Genomic DNA, 18,461 nt, shown 5'->3' with positions numbered 1-18,461 from the left:
TGCGCCTGCACGGACCAAAGAGGCTGTAGCACAGCAGGCGCTACAAGAGGATTCACCCCGTCTCACTTCCGATTTCTCCCACAGCCTTCTTCTTCGTTTTGTGGCGGGTGGCAACCAGCTTCACAGTGACACGTGACTCAATACTGCCCTCTTCTGAATGTGGTGCATCCAAAAGGTTAATAGAGATTATATTATTATCAGCAGCAGTAGTCGTCGTAGTAGTAGTAGCCTACACCAATCTGTGTTTAATTTAAGCCTCATTATAGCTGCAAAAACTAATAAGTTAATCAAAAAAGATTTATAATCTAACCAAAAATTGCATAGGTGCCCGTCAAAAATGTAGTTCACACTAAAAGCGGGTAAAATATAAATTGTCTACGCGAGTGAGTAAAGCACAGTAAAATGTTGTAAATAAAGGACTTCAATACTTTGAATACAAATTGTTCAATAACTTTATTCTGAAAATACAGGCAAGGCAGGAAAGTCAATTAATTATTAGGTACAACATGTAAAACAACTGCAGTGCGGATGAAGTTAATTCGAGTAGATGAAATAAAATATTATTGATGTTATCATATATTATGTTTTAATTAATAATTAATTAGTAAAGTTGTGCATAAATGCTGTAGAGATTGTTTAATAACCTTCAGCTGGTGAGAAAACTAAAGCGAGGCACTTATCGCGATAACATATGAGGCCTATGTGAGACCTCGGCACGGATATCCGGTCTCTTTCCCGTGGCGGACCGTCTTAGGGTCGGTTTGGCAAAATGAAGGTATAACATTTTTCTTATCATAATTCTCTGTGTTGCGCTGCTAAACCCAAAATACTCAGCTACAAACGAACCTACGATTATAAGCTTGTAATCGGTCTAGTGTGATGGCACAGTCGATGCTTTAATACGTAGGATGATCTATGATTGTAGTGGCAGCTAGCGTTGAAGTGTCCTGTCTGCGAGTGAGATGTGGAAACATGGCGGAGCACAGAGAGAAATGTGCTGCACCGAGTTAATTTCTCGTTTGACTGCATTAAAATAGTTGTAAGAAACACCGTAACCAACAGTACGTTAACTCACGGTGGTGTGTGTCTAAAAAGCCTCTCATTAAACTGGTTGTATTGCTAGCAACGTCTAGAATAGCTTGTTTAGCCGGCATAGAAGCTAATAGGCCGCGAGTATCCTGTACCCCCTCTTATTCAGACTAAACGATACGTTTGATAGTAAAGTGTTCCGGGTAATTTTTCACCCTGAAACCTATAAGTTACTTAGCTAATTGTGAATAATTATTCGCCATGCTTTCTATCTTTATCTGTCTGCATGGTGACATGTATGTGCGTGGACCTAGTAAGATCATGTTCATCTAATGTAATTTATATTCGTATTAATTTGAAGAGCATTTCATTTTGTGCACAGACTTGCAACAGTTAAATATAATGCTAAATTACGATTTTCTAGAGGAAGAAGGGATGTGTTAAGTGTATATGTGCAGTATTGTATAGTCTTGTTCTGTAATACATTATTTGTTATCTCATTTTAATGTATGGTGCAAAAGAAGAATAGGGGGGTAGGACTGCATAGTTGAGTGCTTCGCCTACTTTTTGAACAATACTTTGTTTAATTTTTTGAATTGTTTTTGCTATGATGTTCAAAGGAAACAGTCATTCATACTAACAGTCACACTGCTACTGTTTTTCAGCTGAACATCTCATTCCCCGCTACTGGCTGCCAGAAGCTGATTGAAGTCGACGATGAGCGCAAGCTGCGTACTTTTTATGAGAAGCGTATGGCCACCGAGGTGGCTGCTGACCCTCTGGGAGATGAGTGGAAGGTAAATACTGATGCATGGCTTTTCAGAGATGAGTGGAGTTGGGTTTGGTGACTGTATTGTACTTTTTGTGTTGCACACCAGTAGACCCTTTTTGGCTGACCCGTAGTCATTAAGGGGGGACAGTGTGTTGCTAAAGAAACTGTAGAGCTGTTTATCAGGTATCACCAGTCTATATTACTGGCTGATAATAACAGCATTGCTCTCTCAATTCTCTTGCATCTTTAATTGAATGATTGTATAGTGAATGTTTCAAATATACCATCTGTAAAAGTGTGGGGTTTTTATTTTACTGTTACCAATCAGTGTCTATTGTATTTGTCAAGAATATGCAGAGCTAGGAAAATAATCACCAACTCTGATTACTGGACTACCTGTAGGATATATGTTGATCCTCAGCTGCCAACATGAGGCTTCTTTACATTGTTGAATTTAAAAAAAGCCACATTATACTAGTGGTTGAGTCTCGAGAAACACAAAGTGTGAAAATGCTGCTGGCTCCATTTTTGCATGTGTGCATGAATTTGGACAGCGATAAAGTCTGCATGAAGATCATTGTAAACGATGACACAGTTACCCACATTTGCTTCATAAATGGTTCTGACTGGCCTATCTCCATACGCCAGGGCATATACTGATATTTTAATTCATATACTCTAAACAGTCCTTGTTATTGTACTTAATGTTTCCTTATGGTAGCACTGCTCAGATGAATGAGGCAATCTTGTCCAGAAGTTACCAGACTGAAGAAGAGTGAGTTTACAGCGGGATAATGGTGGAGAAAGCTATGTTAAGGGATGCCCCATCCGTTCAATACATAGACCGTATGCACTTTGTTCTCCATGTTGTGTATACATTAAAAATGTCTGTGATGCACTTAAATTATCATGGACATTCTGGTTTTATCAGTCAGGCGGCTATCGTGATGTAACGCTGTGATTGTCTTGCGGTATATTGAGTATCACAGAATCGTTATCGTGGACCACGTATTGTGAGGTACCCTGTGATTTCCATCCCAATGAATAGTTGTTAAACTTACTTTCAGTTTCACCCTATTCTTCTGTTTCCTACCATTGTGGTCTCTTGTTAGTTCTTTCCAAAAAATGCAAACATCAGAAGACTGAAGCGGCTTCTGTTTACATCAGAATGGATGTAGCCTTACTACCAGGGCTTCTGTGTCTGAGCTTGTAAAACAGCTTGTATACTTGATCCTTTATTTTTCTTCATTTTTACCTATATGTTAAAGTAAATCCAAAACTTCTCTCTTTTGACAGGGTTATGTGGTTCGTATCAGCGGAGGCAACGACAAGCAGGGCTTCCCCATGAAGCAGGGTGTGCTGACCCATGGCCGTGTGCGTCTGCTGCTCAGCAAGGGTCACTCCTGCTACCGTCCCCGCAGGACCGGCGAGCGCAAGCGCAAGTCTGTGCGTGGTTGCATTGTTGACGCCAACCTCAGCGTTCTCAATCTGGTCATTGTCAAGAAAGGTAAAGTGTTCTCATGTGAACAGCTTCATGGTAATGATAAATTGTTCATGGTACAGTCCTGTTTACTATGACTCAGGTCTAGTATTTAAGAAATGTTGTATCATGTCTATATCTTGCTGATGGCACACCAGTAGACCCTTTCTGCTTGATCTGTAGTCATTAAGGGGGGACAGTGTGTTGCCAGAGTAACTGTGGAGCTGCTTACCAGATGCAACCAAACCGGTAACCATGGATGGTTGAACTGCATTGCTCTCTCATGAGTTCACTAGGAGAACGACACAGAAGCCCGTCCTCTTACTATTGGTTATTGATACATTTTGAATTAAGCGGTTTGTCTATGAAGTAGTTGTGTCTCTGTCAGTGGCTGTGTGAGGGCTGTCTGTCTTACACACACACACACACACACAGGCAGTGGGTGCTTCATTCAGAGACTGTCCTGCCCAAATGTAGTCATGATGGAGAAAGTTAAACATTCAAGTCTGGTTGTATTTCACCAGAATTGATGGTAGTCATTGCCACAAGTGCAACAAGACTTTCTTGTAAAGGTGATACCACAATCTTACCGGTTATTTATGAAAAATGTATCACATTCAGACACTTTTGTCTCCACCACGGTTATGTCGTGCTAGCAGGATCCCGCGTTGAGTGAAAGTATATACTCACGAGTTAATGGTAATAGATCAGCCGTTAGTGAATTCCATGAAATTGTTCAATCATCAGAACTGTTAAATGTTCATTTATTTTAGTATTGTTTGAAATTAAATTCCTCACAGAATGAATGACGGGATTTATGAATACACATCCATCTAATTGCAATCTGTTGGTTAACTTGCTTTGTTTAATGGATGGGGTGGACTAAACTTTGACCTGGTTGTTTTAGGTGAGAAGGACATTCCCGGGCTTACCGACAGCACTGTCCCTCGCCGTCTGGGTCCCAAAAGGGCCAGCAAGATCCGCAAACTTTTCAACCTGGCCAAGGAAGATGATGTTAGGCAGTATGTTGTGAGAAGACCCCTGACTAAAGAAGGTATGTTTTTGGATTTATGTTTGTTTGAATGTTTTTATTTACTTTATTTTGAAATATCTACCTAATAGTAATGTGCACTGAATAATTGTCAGCAAATTAGAAGCTGCTGATATAGCTCATTTTGACAGCTTTCTGCATTTACATTAATGGTGACCTTCTGTTTTTACCTCTCCTGCATCTACAAATGCACTGTACTTTGTGACTGAGTTTTGCCAAACCACACTATTACACCAGGTGTTTAATTTCACCAAAGATTAACTGTGTGTTTTTTAGTGGGAGGTGATCAGTGATCTTTTTTTTTTGGCAGGCAAGAAGCCCAGAACTAAGGCTCCCAGGATCCAGAGACTGGTGACTCCTCGTGTGCTGCAGCACAAGCGTCGCCGCATCGCCCTCAAGAGACAGCGCACCCAGAAGAACAAAGAGGAGGCTTCTGAGTATGCCAAGCTGCTGGCCAAGAGGATGAAGGTATGTTTTCTTATCGTACAGATTGTATTAACTCCATATGGTAAATGTGTTTGAAAATCAAAGTGGCAGCACATAACCACATCCCTAAATCAAACATTTGACTGGAAAGATTCTTGGATTACTCCCAGGTTCACCTGTTTAATGCCAATGCTTGGATCTTATTTTGTAGAGGTTAATATTTCACCACAAAATTCATTTTTGCTGTCATTGTCCCAAGTAGCATACTAAACCTTTGGGTGCGAATAATGATGCCTGCGTGAAATGACTTTGCTGACCCACATTTGTTCTTGTAAACAGGAGGCCAAGGAGAAACGCCAGGAACAGATCGCCAAGAGGCGCCGTCTTTCTTCTCTGAGAGCATCCACATCCAAGTCAGAGTCCAGCCAGAAGTGAAATCAAAGACAAATAAAATAATGTTTTGCTGAAAAATTGACCCATGTGGTTTCATTCTTTTTCACTTCCACCTTCAGACCACAGGCTGTGAATACTTGCTATGATTGTACATTTGCCAGTTAAAATGAGACAATCACAGGAATGAAACTGAATTGTTGGCCAGGTACCTAAGTCCACATGTCAAGAGCCAAATCATAGTTGTATTGTAATTGAAAAATATTCCATATTAGATTTTAAGGATTCATGATCTCAATGCTAGTGTAAGATGTCTGTAGTGTAGAATTGGTTTTTCATTTGTCAACTTGCTGTCACTTAACGATAGTGTCCCTGTGTTTTAGATGTTGCCCTGCTCCAACACACCTGATTCAATTGTCAGCTTGTTGCCAAGCTCTGCAGAACCCTGATAACAAGTGATTCATCTGAATCGTGTGTTGGAAGGTTTCTTCTACCTGAAATAAAGTTTGCTCAAAATGGTCTGTGCAAAACCAACACTGAGGTGCAGCTTGATCAAAAATAGCAGTTGTGTAAGTGAAGTTGGATGGCTGCAAACAAGTTTAAACAATAAGTTGTTTTTCTTGACAGCCAGTTTTCAGATGAACCCAGCATATGTGTAATATTTCCTTTACAGAGGCAGAACAAAAGCTCCATGACTTTTCAAAGAACTTTATTTTACACCATTATGTGACAGCTGTGGGACCAATTTTAACACCTTTTATTTAAAGTAACACATGCACGCTTTAACGGGAGACATTGTTGACCTTGTTCGGTAGGGCTGTGGTGAAACCTTTGGGCAGCCCTGTGTCACATCGTTGTCAGTTGACAAAGCCCTGGTTGCGTTGAGACGTCTTCTAACTTGACAGGACTGGTTCTGTTCAGGTGGTGGGCAGCTTAACTTGTAAATCTGAGAGAAAAAGAAAAACATGGACACAGCCTGACACTGCAGGTACTGAGGCACCCCCTGCAGGTTCCACACCAGGCTTAGCCACATGATCTGAAGGTGCTCCACCTGTTGAAGACGAAATGTTCTTAGGTGTGAAAGGACTTTGCCCACGACAAAAACAGGAATAACAAAGTAAGAAGTCAGGTGCAAAATAGTTCACTAAAAGTACAAACATCTTTTATGTGGCTAGACACAGATCAAAAACAATTATTACATTTTTCTGACATTAGTTTGTGTCATTTAGTTTCTGTACCAAAACATTGTTAAGGGGGTGAAAATTAAATTTAAATTCAACAATGTAATAAATTCAGAGTTTGTCAAGAAAACGATAAATACATTTCCCAGAATGTCAAACTTTTCCTGTGAATTGTACGCATAGCACACCTGAACAAAGAGAACCTTGGCCCCAACCACGTGGTAGGTTCTCCGACACAGCGCGGCAGTAAGAGACGCCAGTCGCACGCCGTAGCTTCTCCTGAGTGTGACTCCCTCAAAGCCCTGCACCAAGTGAGCTGCCGCCGCTTCTTCTTCTTCTTCTTCTACAAAGTGAACAGGAAGACAGTTTGAAGGTGGTAGGTGAGAAAAAATGTGATCAGATCAAGTCCTAAATGTGACAGTTCATTTCACTATCTCTACACTGCATTATGTACTTTTCTCTTCTTCAGTAGGAGGAAAAACTTGGTCCACCAGGGCCTCTGCTGTGTTCAGAGCGGAGTCCAGACCCATGCTGGCCACAGTGATGGCTCTCTCTGCCAGAGTGTTGTTCATCCTATCACCTGCATGCTGCATCCTCTCCATCGCCCATGTGACACAGTCCATGGTCCCGTTTGCTACAAGGCTCACCACGCCCTGGATCTCATGCACCTTGTTCTTGGCTGTGGCGACAATCTGTGTGAAGCAGACAAAACCAGGAGAGAACCACTGGGCTTTTTTTTACCCCCTCACACTTGCAGGAACTGCAATTTGTTAGTCTTTAGGTGATGGGAAAATAACAGTTACCTCCTCTGCAGGTGTGTGAAGCACAGGAAAGGTGATATCTAGCCAGTCAAGACTTTTACACATCACATCATTTGCAGCAGAAACTATGGACAGAGTGATCAATTAAAAGCACACATCTCCCATCCAAATACAAGTATATTAAGTCGGTATCATCTCCATTTGTATGTTCAAACTGAGGAAGTACAACTTGAATGTTCATTTCAAATGGTTTAAATTAAATTGGGTGCACATTTTTAGTGAGCATCTGAAGTTGAAAATACAAGAGCTTTAGCTTAAATAAGATAAGTATAAATCATGCGGCAAGACACAGGCTCCCCCTTGTGGCACTTTAAAAGGACTGTATGTTAGTGAGCTGAGCATTTTGAAGTTACTTGTGTAAAATATGAACTAACTTTCCTTTTTCATGATTATCCCACTAATGGTAATCTGTCTCAATCAATTTATTATAGAGATTTTTAACCTAATGCACAATATAATAGTTTGCTGAAGTGATGTTGTACTTAAAAAGGCTTTGAACACATACATCCACACAATATAACACAAGGCAGAAAAGGTCATAGGTCAGTACCACAGCACTCACTCTGGGGCTGTAGCTTAACAATGACAGGTGAGACACGGTCACTGGCCACAGTACTGAGAGCCGTCACGCTGCTCTCCAGCGTCTCACACATGGTCCTCAGGGTCGGGTGGTTGTGTTTAGTGTCGATGTAGATGTGTGAAAGCTTGCTACAAGCAGAGCGAACCACGGGCAGCTGAGAGAGTCTGGCAGCAGCATTTGGAGCCTCCTGCAAGAAAACAGCAGACTGTCCTTTCACTGGGATGTTCAGAAATGACTAATAGACTCATCACTACAGCTTCATGCAGGTATGGTATTCATTTTATATTTTGTTGTACATTGTAAAGCACAAATGTTTTACAGAATACAGTGATATGTCCAAGGAGTTTGCACACTGACAAATAGAAAAGCATTATTATTTGAGCATAGAAAAAACTAATTAAAACATGAAAACAATTTAGGTGAATGTTTACCATTAAACCTGTACCTCACGAATGGCAGGGCCCTGCACGGCTCCTAGCACGAGTGCGAGGAACCTATTGTTATCCTTCAGATTATTATTATATCGGTTATATTATTATATAACCCTGGTTTTGTTTGTTTTTTTTCCAGTGCTTTAGTACACCGTGGCTACATTTCTATGATACACGAGCCAATAAATAATGTATTTGGGAATTTTCTGAAGTTTAAATAGAGCGACTGTGTTTGTTTAAAAGCAGGTATCTGTCTCTTGGTGTACTGGTGTAGTTTCAGGTATGAAAAGGTGGACGGTTCATATTCCTTGATTGTACTCACGTGTTTGTTGGTCATGTTTGGAACACTAAATCACTTTGTCAGCTTAAATCTCAAAGAGGCATCACTCACTCCGGAGGATTTCCGCTCTCTCTGCGCGGCGGAGTCATTAATCAGCGCACACCTGCTCTGCTTCTACGGAAGCTCACGATCACATGGTGTTCTCGCGATATATCACCGTGACACCGTGATCTTGCCACAGTCAGCTCGCTCACCCATAACATGTGTTGCAGTGGTACATGGACTTTTTAAAGAACCATAACTTGCTCAATTTTCTACCGATTTTCTAACGGTTTGGTTTGTTATAAACGGCAGAGATTTAGTTATTATGACACTGCATATTTATGAATAATTATAACCATGGGCTTCAAATAACATTAAACAGAACAGAAAGGTGCAATGAATACATACACACAAAAGGTATTTATGTTAAATCAATATATGGGCTACTAAAACTCAGGATACAGAATGGCATATACTTTTATAATAGGAATATTACTAATATAATCCAATAATTTGAATTATTACCTGTATAAACTAAACATGTAATAACACAACATGTGTACAAGCGTACCCACTTCCTTCTCACACCTCCAATACGTGTCATTGTCCTTGAGTTTTAGTTTTGCCATTTTACTGGGGGTCCAGTGGTTCCTGTCCAACAATTTGTACTGAATAAGCTGTGATTGTGCTTCACGAGAACATTTATACCAGGATGCCACCAACTCCACCCACCTATCATCGGAAATCTGTTCGCCCACATCCTTCTCCCAGCAAAGTCTCAACCCCTCCAGGAGTGTGATCGTGCCTCCCTGAAAATCACATAAAATTTAGAGGCTCCACATTTTTTATGCCTAGTTACCTGGACCAATTCCTGAATGCTGGTCACATGATCCGGGTTCTTCCCCCGAGTAGCTTTAATACAGTGCCCAATTTGCAAAAATTTCCAAAAATCCTCTTGTGTAAGGCTATACTCCTGCTTGAGTTCATCAAATGATTTCAAACCATTATCGCCACAAGTACAGTGTTCTTAACCTGTGACTGTTTCTATGAAATAGAGAAGAACAAAGTTCACATCGCGAGGACAGGACAAGAAGGCAAAATCAAGACAAGCATTGGAATTTAGAAAAAACTTCAATCAGCGCACAATATTTAAAAAAAATAAATCAGAGTATCATTTTGTGAGCTGTCTGCATTTAAATAAAAATATATAGATTTTGTCTTCTTTTTGAAATGAGAAAACTTCCCCGAGTTTGCGTAAAAACAGATTCTTAGCGTCCACATCCTTTATCATAAAGAGGTACATTTACATCAGGATCTCTCAATATTTATCAATATCAAAATTTAGCTCATGTTGTATTCAAACAGTGAGACATGTAGCTCGGCAGTGCAGACGACCTCACCCACAACGCTGACGTTAAAATAAGAATCAAGGCAAGTGTTCTCCAGTGAACCATAAAGATTACACATAAATGCAAACAGTGGATTTAAGACAAAACAACATCTCTGAAACTCTACTGCTGTTGTTGTTGCTGTGGGACAAAAAGGCAGAGATCTTACAGTGATGTTATAAGTAATAGTCCAGCCTGCTCTCTACCGTCTTGCAGCCTCTGTCGGAGAAGACTCTTTCCTGTTTGGGGTAGTAGTTTAAATCTTTGGCCACCATTTCTGCCACGTGCTTGACGGGCGTCATATTTCTGGCCATCATCTCGGCCATGGCGCACTGGACGACATGTTTGTACTCCAGAGGCAGCAGTGGGACGAAGAAGTCCACCAGGCTCTGGTCGATCAAACTTGATTTAAAGAAGCCACCTATAGAGAGATTGATTGATTTTTCAGGGTGTGTTTCTGTTTTTTTTGGGGGGTTTTATTTATTTTTTAAACAAAGTTCCTTGTGTGTAATTTCTTTTACACTCACTTTGTTCGTTGTTAAACACCGACGACGAGAGCACGGTTTCCAGGTCTTTGAGCTTGATCTCTTCTCGGCTTTGTCCTGTTTTCCAGAACTCCAGAGCGGTCTGTGCGATGCTGTCTCCCCCAGCGTTGCTGTGAGTCAAACCAGAGACACGCTACACACATTAGAACTCACCTCAGGTCACATTTTCACAAAGACGACAGAAAGAAAAATGGGAGGAGAGTGATTTTGAAACCTTGAGGGGTAAAGTTCACTTTGACACTGTGCGGACTTACAGGAGCTACTATATGTGACAGAGCCACTGTCATATTCAACACCTGTGATTTTCCTGCTTAAAATGTCAAAATGGACTCAACTACAGGTTGACCAATATTGGTTTTTATAACACCTGATACACAAAATTTCCCACACATCTTTCCAATCTGTTTCTGGGAACAAATCTGCCAGTTAATTAAATAATAATTGATCGGAAATCTTGTTTTAATCATGAAAAAAGCTTTGAACCGATTAATCGATTATCAAAATAGTTGTTGATTAATTTAGCAATCGATTAATAATTATAATATAATAACTACAATAATAATTGTTTCAGCTCTACTATAATTACATTTTAAATGACAATGTAACCAAATCTAAGGCAACAATTCTGAGTGTCTAATCTAAGTGAAACAATTCTGACGGGCACAAAAATACAGTTGGCTACTTTCTCTCTCTTCAGCACAAGACACAGATTTGCGAGTGTTTGTCAATATCACAGTTGTACACGCTGTACTTCGATATGTGTGACAATAAAGGCCTACTACTACTACTACTACCCAAAAAGTCAAACCTTGGCTTTTAATTGGATTTTCACCCATTCTCAACATAAATTCACACATTTGACCGCCTGCTTGAGTGTGCAGCTCAGCTCCACAGGTGTTCCAGACTCTTTTTCCCTGGTCGGAATCACGTCTGTTGTTACGCATCTCTGTCATCAACTCTTTTGAGTGCTTTTTCAGGAGACACGACCTGAGTACACCACGTAAAAAGAACACAGAACAAGAAGAACACAATCTTTTCCGACTGACGGGATCTCTTGTCAATACTTGAGGAACACCTGAGGAAGATGAAGATGGCTTTCCGATACGAAACGCCATCCAGCTTTTCGTGGTAGTCCAAGTACGGCGTAATGCAGTCGATCAAGCCAGGATGCATTTGGTCCATCTCGTCGAAGATGAACATGGAACGCTCACAATTGGTGATGTTGCCTTTGATCCACTGCTGTAGCTGAGACTGAGGGGAAACAATCGCAAATTTCATTTCATGCAGGGGGACAAAATGTTTCATACGAGCATTAAAGGAACCAGCGTCTTCCTACTCCATACTCTGTACTGAAGGAGATGACTTTGATGTGGGAAGTGAACCGTCGTCGAGAACATGTGCACAAAGTTGCTTTGCATTCCCTCCTTGTAAATGTTTTCAGCGATCAGCTTACAGATGAAGTTCTTCCCCGTGCCAGTCCCCCCGTGCAGAGAAAGCACCAGTGGCTTATTTGGGTTGTTTTTGGACATGAATCCACTCACGGCATTTGAGATGATGCGTGAGGCGATGTGCTGGCCGAACAGCTTCTTGTCCAGGTCTGCCTGGAGGCCTGCAACGTGCACGGCAATGAATCAGATTATTTAAAGGGGGTGATAAACCTCCAATAGCATTAGAGTGTGGATACCATGGGTTTGGACACATCAAAAGTGGTTTTTTTTTACTTTTGTGTATCTTTGTGTAAGTTCATTGCGGCTAGTAGTTGCCTACTCGTGGATGGTTCGGGTCAGGTTTGGTCAATATTATCAGGTTCAGATAGACAAATTTGACCTGAGCTGAAAGGAATACCGATTTGCATTTAGCTTTGTATTACTAGAATAGGGGTAGTATTTTTGAAAAATTGTGCTTCCCAAAAGTATTCCTTTAATAAATTACAGTTTCGACAATGGTAACCAATCAAATATATAGCAAACTTGTACTGAGTGCCTGAAAATGTGACAGACAAGTTCATTAAATAGGAAACACAGAATTTAAAGAGTGTACTGGCACATTAGTCATTACATGACATTTGTCTCATTAGTTTTGGATATTTTAATCCAGATATGTTACATATTTTATCTTTAAAAAGCATTTGTGTGACAGGATAAAAGGGGAGTGGGAAAATGTCCTGTTGCTGTTTTTTGTTTGTTTTGTCCTGTCCTTTTTGTTTCAGTTGCTTTGTTGATGCGGGGCTCTGTTTGTTTACTTCCTCTTTGCCATTAGTCTTTTCTGTTAGGGATTACTTTTTCTTACCTTCTGTAAAGAAAACAAAGGAAACGTGATTGTGGACTGTTAAATCTCTCTGTTAAGTGATTGGTTTCCCAATAAATATATTTGAAACAATAAAAAACATTTGCTGAGGCATACAGGAACATTTTCTGTGCTCTGGCTTTGGCAGGATGATAGATATGATGATATGAGATATGAGATGATAGGCTTGATATCACTTACTTGTGTCAGATACTAATATCACAATCTTGAGAATCTCTGGCTAATGATATCAGTCAGTAACAGTCTTTTTTATCTTTTTAATGATGTATGTATATTTATTAATGATACTGCTAGATATTTGATCTTACCACCATTTTAAAAACAATGTTCCAACAGTTTGACAATTATTCTGCTTACAAAGACAAAACTGATTAAGTTAAAATTTTGATATTTTCCCTTGCTTATTGGTGTATTTTTGTAATATTGAGCTGTACAAATTGTTATGGATTTCTGTTCTTTTTCTGACATCAGATCTAGTGATTTTGACCATGAAACTTTTTTGATTTTGATTTGAGTATTGGGCTAATACAGAGTATCATACCGGCTCATCCCTACTAGCAGAAAAAAGAGATTTTCAAAGTAAAAGAGTCAATCAACTGATATCATCCCAGTCACTCTCAGGTCCTGTTTACCACTTAAATAAATAAATCAATGCACGGCGGCATGAACACAGACATGTTTCAGCCTGTAGTTTTCCTCAGCTTGATGAAAACATTACTGGGTGTGACCATCATTATGCAGAAATAAGTAGAGCTTGTTCACTAACTCCAAACCACAAAAGCCTGATTGATCCAGCGTGTCAATATTCCTCAGGTGACTCTTACTACTGTATTATATCAGTGAGGACCATGCAATATAACTGTGTTGCTTTTATTTTGAAAAGCCTGACGGATCTGCTTCTGTCTGCACAGCAACAAGTGACGCTAGCCAGTTATCCCTGGCCCCCTAAAAATGTCGAATCACGTTAAACAAAAACAAAAAAAGTTAATTCCAAATGGCGCGTTTATTGTATGCTGCCCAATTTACACCAAAACAATACAATTTACTGGTTTTTTAAGATAAAAGAGATCAAATTAAATTCAAATTTGGCCCAGCCCTCAACAATAATTTTTGTTTCTCATGTGGCCCCTTGGGGAAAATAATCCCCCCCCCGCCCACCCCGCTTTAATTTTAAAAGGATGTAATCATATTTTGAGAAAGTGCACATTCACCTGTCATGTTGAACGAAATCCACGCAGGTTGACAGCACTCGGAATTCTTCCAGTTGGCAATGAACGCTGCCAGGGCCGTAGCCGCGCTGACAGCAGCGACGGTGGTGCTGATGGGCTCGATGGCCTCGGTCAACACACAGGAGCTGAGCAGCAGCCACAGCAGCAGTGCCTGTTGCCTCCTCGGCTTCATTTTCGTGTCTCGCTACTAATCCACGGAAATATGTGTGAAGAATTGCGAAAAGAATCAGGAAGGTGGTTGTCGTGACGTCAGAGTGCACAGGTATTCTTTGTGGACTTAATTTATGTTTGTTTGTTTTATATATGCAAACTCATGGCGTGTCCCAAATTAACTGCGGTCAAGCCAGCCGACACATAGAATAAAAGCCCGTCAAAGTGTTAAATATGAGACAAATTACATATGATTTTGAGTTCAGTTTAAAAGGAAACGCCCTGTGATGTTGTCTCATATTTGACACTTTGACAGGCTTTTATTCTGAAACTATACATCAGAATGTATTGACACTTACTGGGTCACACTACGAGGCAGAGCCGGATTAACGCAAAGGCAAACTAGGGCCTAGGGCCCGATTGGCAGGGGCCCCAGACAGAGGGACAATCAAAACCTAAAAATGACTTGGTCCGCGTTTCAAGACGATTTACGCTCGTCGCCCTGATGACGCGACGCTGTCATGGCGTTCTGAGGACAGTCTGCTCCGATCGACAGTCGCGCTGGGGGCAGGCGGGCGGGAGAAGCCGCAGCGGTCATATAGTCATATACTATATCCCTGAAGTGGAATTATTAATTGATAATTTTACACTGGACCCAAAATCATATGTAATTTGTCTCATATTTGACACTTTGACGGGCTTTTATTCTGTGTCGGCTTTATTTTGAAAGTACACATCACAACGTCCGTACATTTCCGTTGACGGTCTTTTGCTACGTACCGGACGAGTGCTTTTATTTTGAAACCAGTTCTGAGACGCCATTGCCGTAATGCTACTATAATCACGTACAGCAAAAAACTGTGTCGACTGGCTTGACCGCAGTCTAAATTACCCTCCGAGACCGCGGCGAAATCAGTTTCAGATTGACTATTCAACGGACATTCGCTCCAGATCCAACAGCACCCTCCTCCTTCTCCACCCAGAGATAAACTTAATTGATTTAATGTATACAAATAATGACTATTCATACAGTGTTCAATATAAAAATGTGCTCTTTATCCATTCTTACCTTTTCCTCCGTCATTGTGCAAGTAGAACACTGTTGTTCCGTGTTGTTTTTAAACTCTATGGGTTCTCTCCATAGATATATAAAGGGTGGCTGCTGGCCACGGAAGTGTCCTCAAAGTGTATTTTTTAATGAACTATGAAGCTGTAAACAAGACATTTGTGCTGAGTCATTTCAAAGACATAATTCTCCAACTGTGTAACAAATACTATTCTCCAAAAAAGAAGAAATAAACAGCACAAACATGACTTAGCTAAAATGCCTTTGCTGATTTTTATTTACATTTTAACAGACTGTGCACAGTGAAGCATGCGATATATAGAGGTTTTTTGGATTGAATTGGATTTTAAATGACCAGTATTGGGACAAGACCAAGTCCCATTCTTAACTCTGACTGAACAGTTATTTTTCTTTTATTTTCACTTCACTGGCCTCTCCTGACCAGACAAGACGTAGAGTGGCCCCCAGGTCATTTGAGTGAGAGACCCCTGTTCTATATGTACAATGAATTACTCTAAATCACTGATTCAGTGTATACAACATAAAATGTCCAATTTGTGTCCATTAAAGCAGAACTATGCATGATTTTTACCATAACTTAACAGTTTTGGAGTCATTCTACACACATGCCCCTCTAGCCAGCTAACCAGCTAAAAGATAAAGGCAGCTATAGTGTGAGCGAGGGACATGGCTCCACGGGTTGTTCACCAGCTCTGTTGAAAACAAATTCACATGGCCAGGAGAGGGGAAGGGAGTGGGAACTGGTGAGTTTTTTACAACAGTGAGGATAAAGCAGTAGATAGTAGATGGATGGACGTTGGTGTCGTAAAAAATATGTACTCAAAAAGCTTCGTAGACAAACAGGCAAAAAAGTGACCAGACTTGCAAAGGTCTGCTTTAATGCAGACATGGATAACTCCGTTCAGTCTTGTCCTGTACACCAACTGTCACTGTCTGCCTCTTATGTTCTAGACAGCAGTGATTTCATATTTGAAGCATATACAATGTAAGACTGTTTTTAGAGTGTCCTGTGTTTTCCAGCGTGCTGTGACTTCTGTGGTGATGTACGTTATCATTACTGGGCTTCCTTTCAGAGGAAAATATATTTAGTTTTTCATAACAGATAAAAGTGTTCATCTGAAAACCTCCAGCATACACATAAGTGGAAATTTTGTTTTCAGTTCCTGTCACAAAGGAAGGTTTATTTGTCCACATGCAGGCTGTGCTTGGCAGCATCACATTGTTCATCTAAAATCCACATCCATATGTTCTACATTTAAACAGTTAAGGTAATATGTACATGGTGCTTTATTTTTTGTACATTATTATTATTCTTGTCTGATCAGAAGAATCATCTGAATCTTGGATGTTACGGAGTAAAATCCACAGAGGAAAATGTGAGGTTTTGGACTTGGATGTTCATTGAATCTTCATTTGCTTCACTATCATCCTGTTTGTTGTCATTCCTCTCATTGATAAATCATGTTTCTTTGTCGTGTCAGTCATGAGATGGAATTATATACAGTATAATTACCTTTTATTCATGGTTTATAATGTCAGTTGGACACTGCTATGTGTCAGTGACCAGAGGCCAATCATAAATGACAGACGTGCTAACGTGATGCTCCTTGTCTGGTCCCTCAGTAAAGCAGGTCCAGAGCAGAGATGGTGGGCTCTTCAGGTTTCTTGATCTCTGGTTTGGGCAGCTTGATGCGACTCATTGCAACGACACCACAGACAGCAAAGTGAGTCCCAATGCTGCCCACACCCAGCCAGAAGGACCAGTCCAGTTTGTCGTCCAGGACAACGAGGACGAAGAGGTTCTCTTGGTAGTTTGCTACCCGCTCAGTCAGACTGTGGTGTCTCATGGCTGCCAGGAAACACAAAACACCCAGAGCACCAAAAAGAGCTGGAGACAGGAGTGAGGGAGAGGTTAGCAAAGCCAGAATACAACAACCAATTACCAAGAATTAGGATAAACGTTGATATTTGAGGGCAAAGTGAAGAATCCCCTCACATACCAGCAATTAGGTTCCACAGATAGAGTCCTTTGTGGCCCTTGATACTCTGGTAGGGAACCCTACGTGCATTGTAAATACAGAAAGACAGACTGACGAGAGCAAAGCCAATGGCCACCAGCAAGAAGAGGATCACCATCATATGAAGGCCACTGTTCAATGTCCGCACGAGCTTTGGGAAAACTGAATATTCAGAGAAAAACACACATCATCAGCCCTGTGAGCAGATTTGTGTGAGTAAAGATGAAGAAGGAAAACATCAGCCGACAGATTCATATTAGTCATTAAAGCACCCTGAAACAGGACATTAGCAGAACAGGAGGGTTTGTTGACCTTTCTCTTTTTTGATCTTTGTTTTGAAATCTGATCATGTGATTGTATGTATGTATGTTTACATGGGTGGTTTGTAGCCATGTGTTTTGTCTTCAATGTGTTACTTGTGAGAATCCACATTGTTATACTAATTGTTTTAGTTTGTCAATTTGTATGTAGTTTAGCTATATTATATATTAAAAAAATTATAAGTATATAAAAGTATTATAACAGATTAAGTGAGCATACAAAAACATTAGCTATTTTAGTTGTAATTCTGTTAATTACATAGAGTTTTTACTCGTTGAATAGCTTTAAGGACTGAAAACCTTTGGTACACTAACATATACAGTACAATGACATTAACGCAAATAATGGGGGAACTGCGTGTCTTATTCATTATTTGTATACTAGGTTTAAAAACGATGTTTAATCCATCATCAGGTTTGTGTATAGAATAAAGTATTTAAGCTTACTGAATATTTTGGAGCGCCTCTTCCCGAGCCCACACCTCTTGCTCTTCCCTCCCTGGAACAAGCCGTAATAAATGTCCCCGATGAACTGCTCCATCTCCGGGTGGGACGCGTTCACTATCTCCGCCCCGGTTTTACACAGGATGTGCCCGGTGACCCAGCGCTCCGTGGCCAGGGCCACGACCAAGAGGACCGCGGAGCCGACACAGAGCACCGAGGCCACCGAGAATGTGATCCGTTTCCACAGGGAAGGCATCTTACGAGCCCATGGTGCCCCGAGGAAGGTGACACGACTCCGGGCAGCGACCGCTGAGAGCACCGCGCGACCACCATGAGTTTATTCTGCAGTCTGGAAAGTGAAAAGAAAACATAATCCAACTATAAAGGGAATGTTGGTTCCTTCCACGAAATGTTGCATGAGTCACAGTCAGAGGAGGAGAAACAGAATCTATGGCGGTCAAAGAGATCTCTTTACCGGGAGAAACTCTAT

At 40.7% G+C, this 18,461-nt stretch overlaps 4 protein-coding genes and 1 long non-coding RNA gene across 6 annotated transcripts; 2 read left to right on the top strand and 3 right to left on the bottom strand.

The window, feature by feature from the left end:
• The first annotated feature begins 691 nt into the window (after positions 1 to 691).
• Positions 692 to 5,233, top strand: rps6 (ribosomal protein S6). The gene is made up of 6 exons (XM_044029312.1): positions 692 to 775; positions 1,695 to 1,826; positions 3,098 to 3,308; positions 4,189 to 4,335; positions 4,643 to 4,800; positions 5,098 to 5,233. The coding sequence occupies exons 1-6, from the start codon at positions 770 to 772 to the stop codon at positions 5,191 to 5,193; spliced, it is 750 nt and encodes a 249-aa protein (XP_043885247.1). The 5' UTR covers positions 692 to 769; the 3' UTR covers positions 5,194 to 5,233.
• A 607-nt stretch (positions 5,234 to 5,840) lies between these two features.
• On the bottom strand, positions 5,841 to 9,659 carry LOC122771474 (perilipin-2-like). 2 transcript variants are annotated; one of them, XM_044029067.1, is made up of 6 exons: positions 8,484 to 9,659; positions 7,713 to 7,917; positions 7,133 to 7,215; positions 6,784 to 7,021; positions 6,518 to 6,675; positions 5,841 to 6,199 (listed from the first exon to the last, which is right to left on the bottom strand). In XM_044029067.1, the coding sequence occupies exons 1-6, from the start codon at positions 8,496 to 8,498 to the stop codon at positions 5,906 to 5,908; spliced, it is 993 nt and encodes a 330-aa protein (XP_043885002.1). In that variant the 5' UTR covers positions 8,499 to 9,659; the 3' UTR covers positions 5,841 to 5,905. The 2 variants fall into 2 exon arrangements, with proteins under 2 accessions (XP_043885002.1, XP_043885003.1); XM_044029068.1 differs by having other exon boundaries at positions 6,518 to 6,672.
• A 73-nt stretch (positions 9,660 to 9,732) lies between these two features.
• Positions 9,733 to 14,134, bottom strand: LOC122771473 (torsin-1A-like). The gene is made up of 5 exons (XM_044029066.1): positions 13,935 to 14,134; positions 11,760 to 12,025; positions 11,492 to 11,667; positions 10,399 to 10,526; positions 9,733 to 10,292 (listed from the first exon to the last, which is right to left on the bottom strand). Exons 1-5 carry the CDS (start codon positions 14,122 to 14,124, stop codon positions 10,048 to 10,050), a joined length of 1,005 nt encoding a protein of 334 aa, XP_043885001.1. The 5' UTR covers positions 14,125 to 14,134; the 3' UTR covers positions 9,733 to 10,047.
• A 16-nt stretch (positions 14,135 to 14,150) lies between these two features.
• Positions 14,151 to 17,973, top strand: LOC122771476. Its single transcript, XR_006360606.1, has 2 exons — positions 14,151 to 14,214; positions 16,813 to 17,973. It is a non-coding gene; the product is annotated as an uncharacterized LOC122771476 (long non-coding RNA).
• clrn2 (clarin 2) lies at positions 16,133 to 18,263 on the bottom strand. The gene is made up of 3 exons (XM_044029069.1): positions 17,975 to 18,263; positions 17,190 to 17,369; positions 16,133 to 17,077 (listed from the first exon to the last, which is right to left on the bottom strand). Exons 1-3 carry the CDS (start codon positions 18,225 to 18,227, stop codon positions 16,809 to 16,811), a joined length of 702 nt encoding a protein of 233 aa, XP_043885004.1. The 5' UTR covers positions 18,228 to 18,263; the 3' UTR covers positions 16,133 to 16,808.
• Positions 18,264 to 18,461: the final 198 nt, after the last annotated feature.

Source organism: Solea senegalensis, linkage group LG6 (genome assembly GCF_019176455.1).
Source record: "Solea senegalensis isolate Sse05_10M linkage group LG6, IFAPA_SoseM_1, whole genome shotgun sequence".
NCBI lineage: Eukaryota > Metazoa > Chordata > Actinopteri > Pleuronectiformes > Soleidae > Solea > Solea senegalensis.
This window is presented reverse-complemented; position numbering and strand designations above follow the sequence as displayed.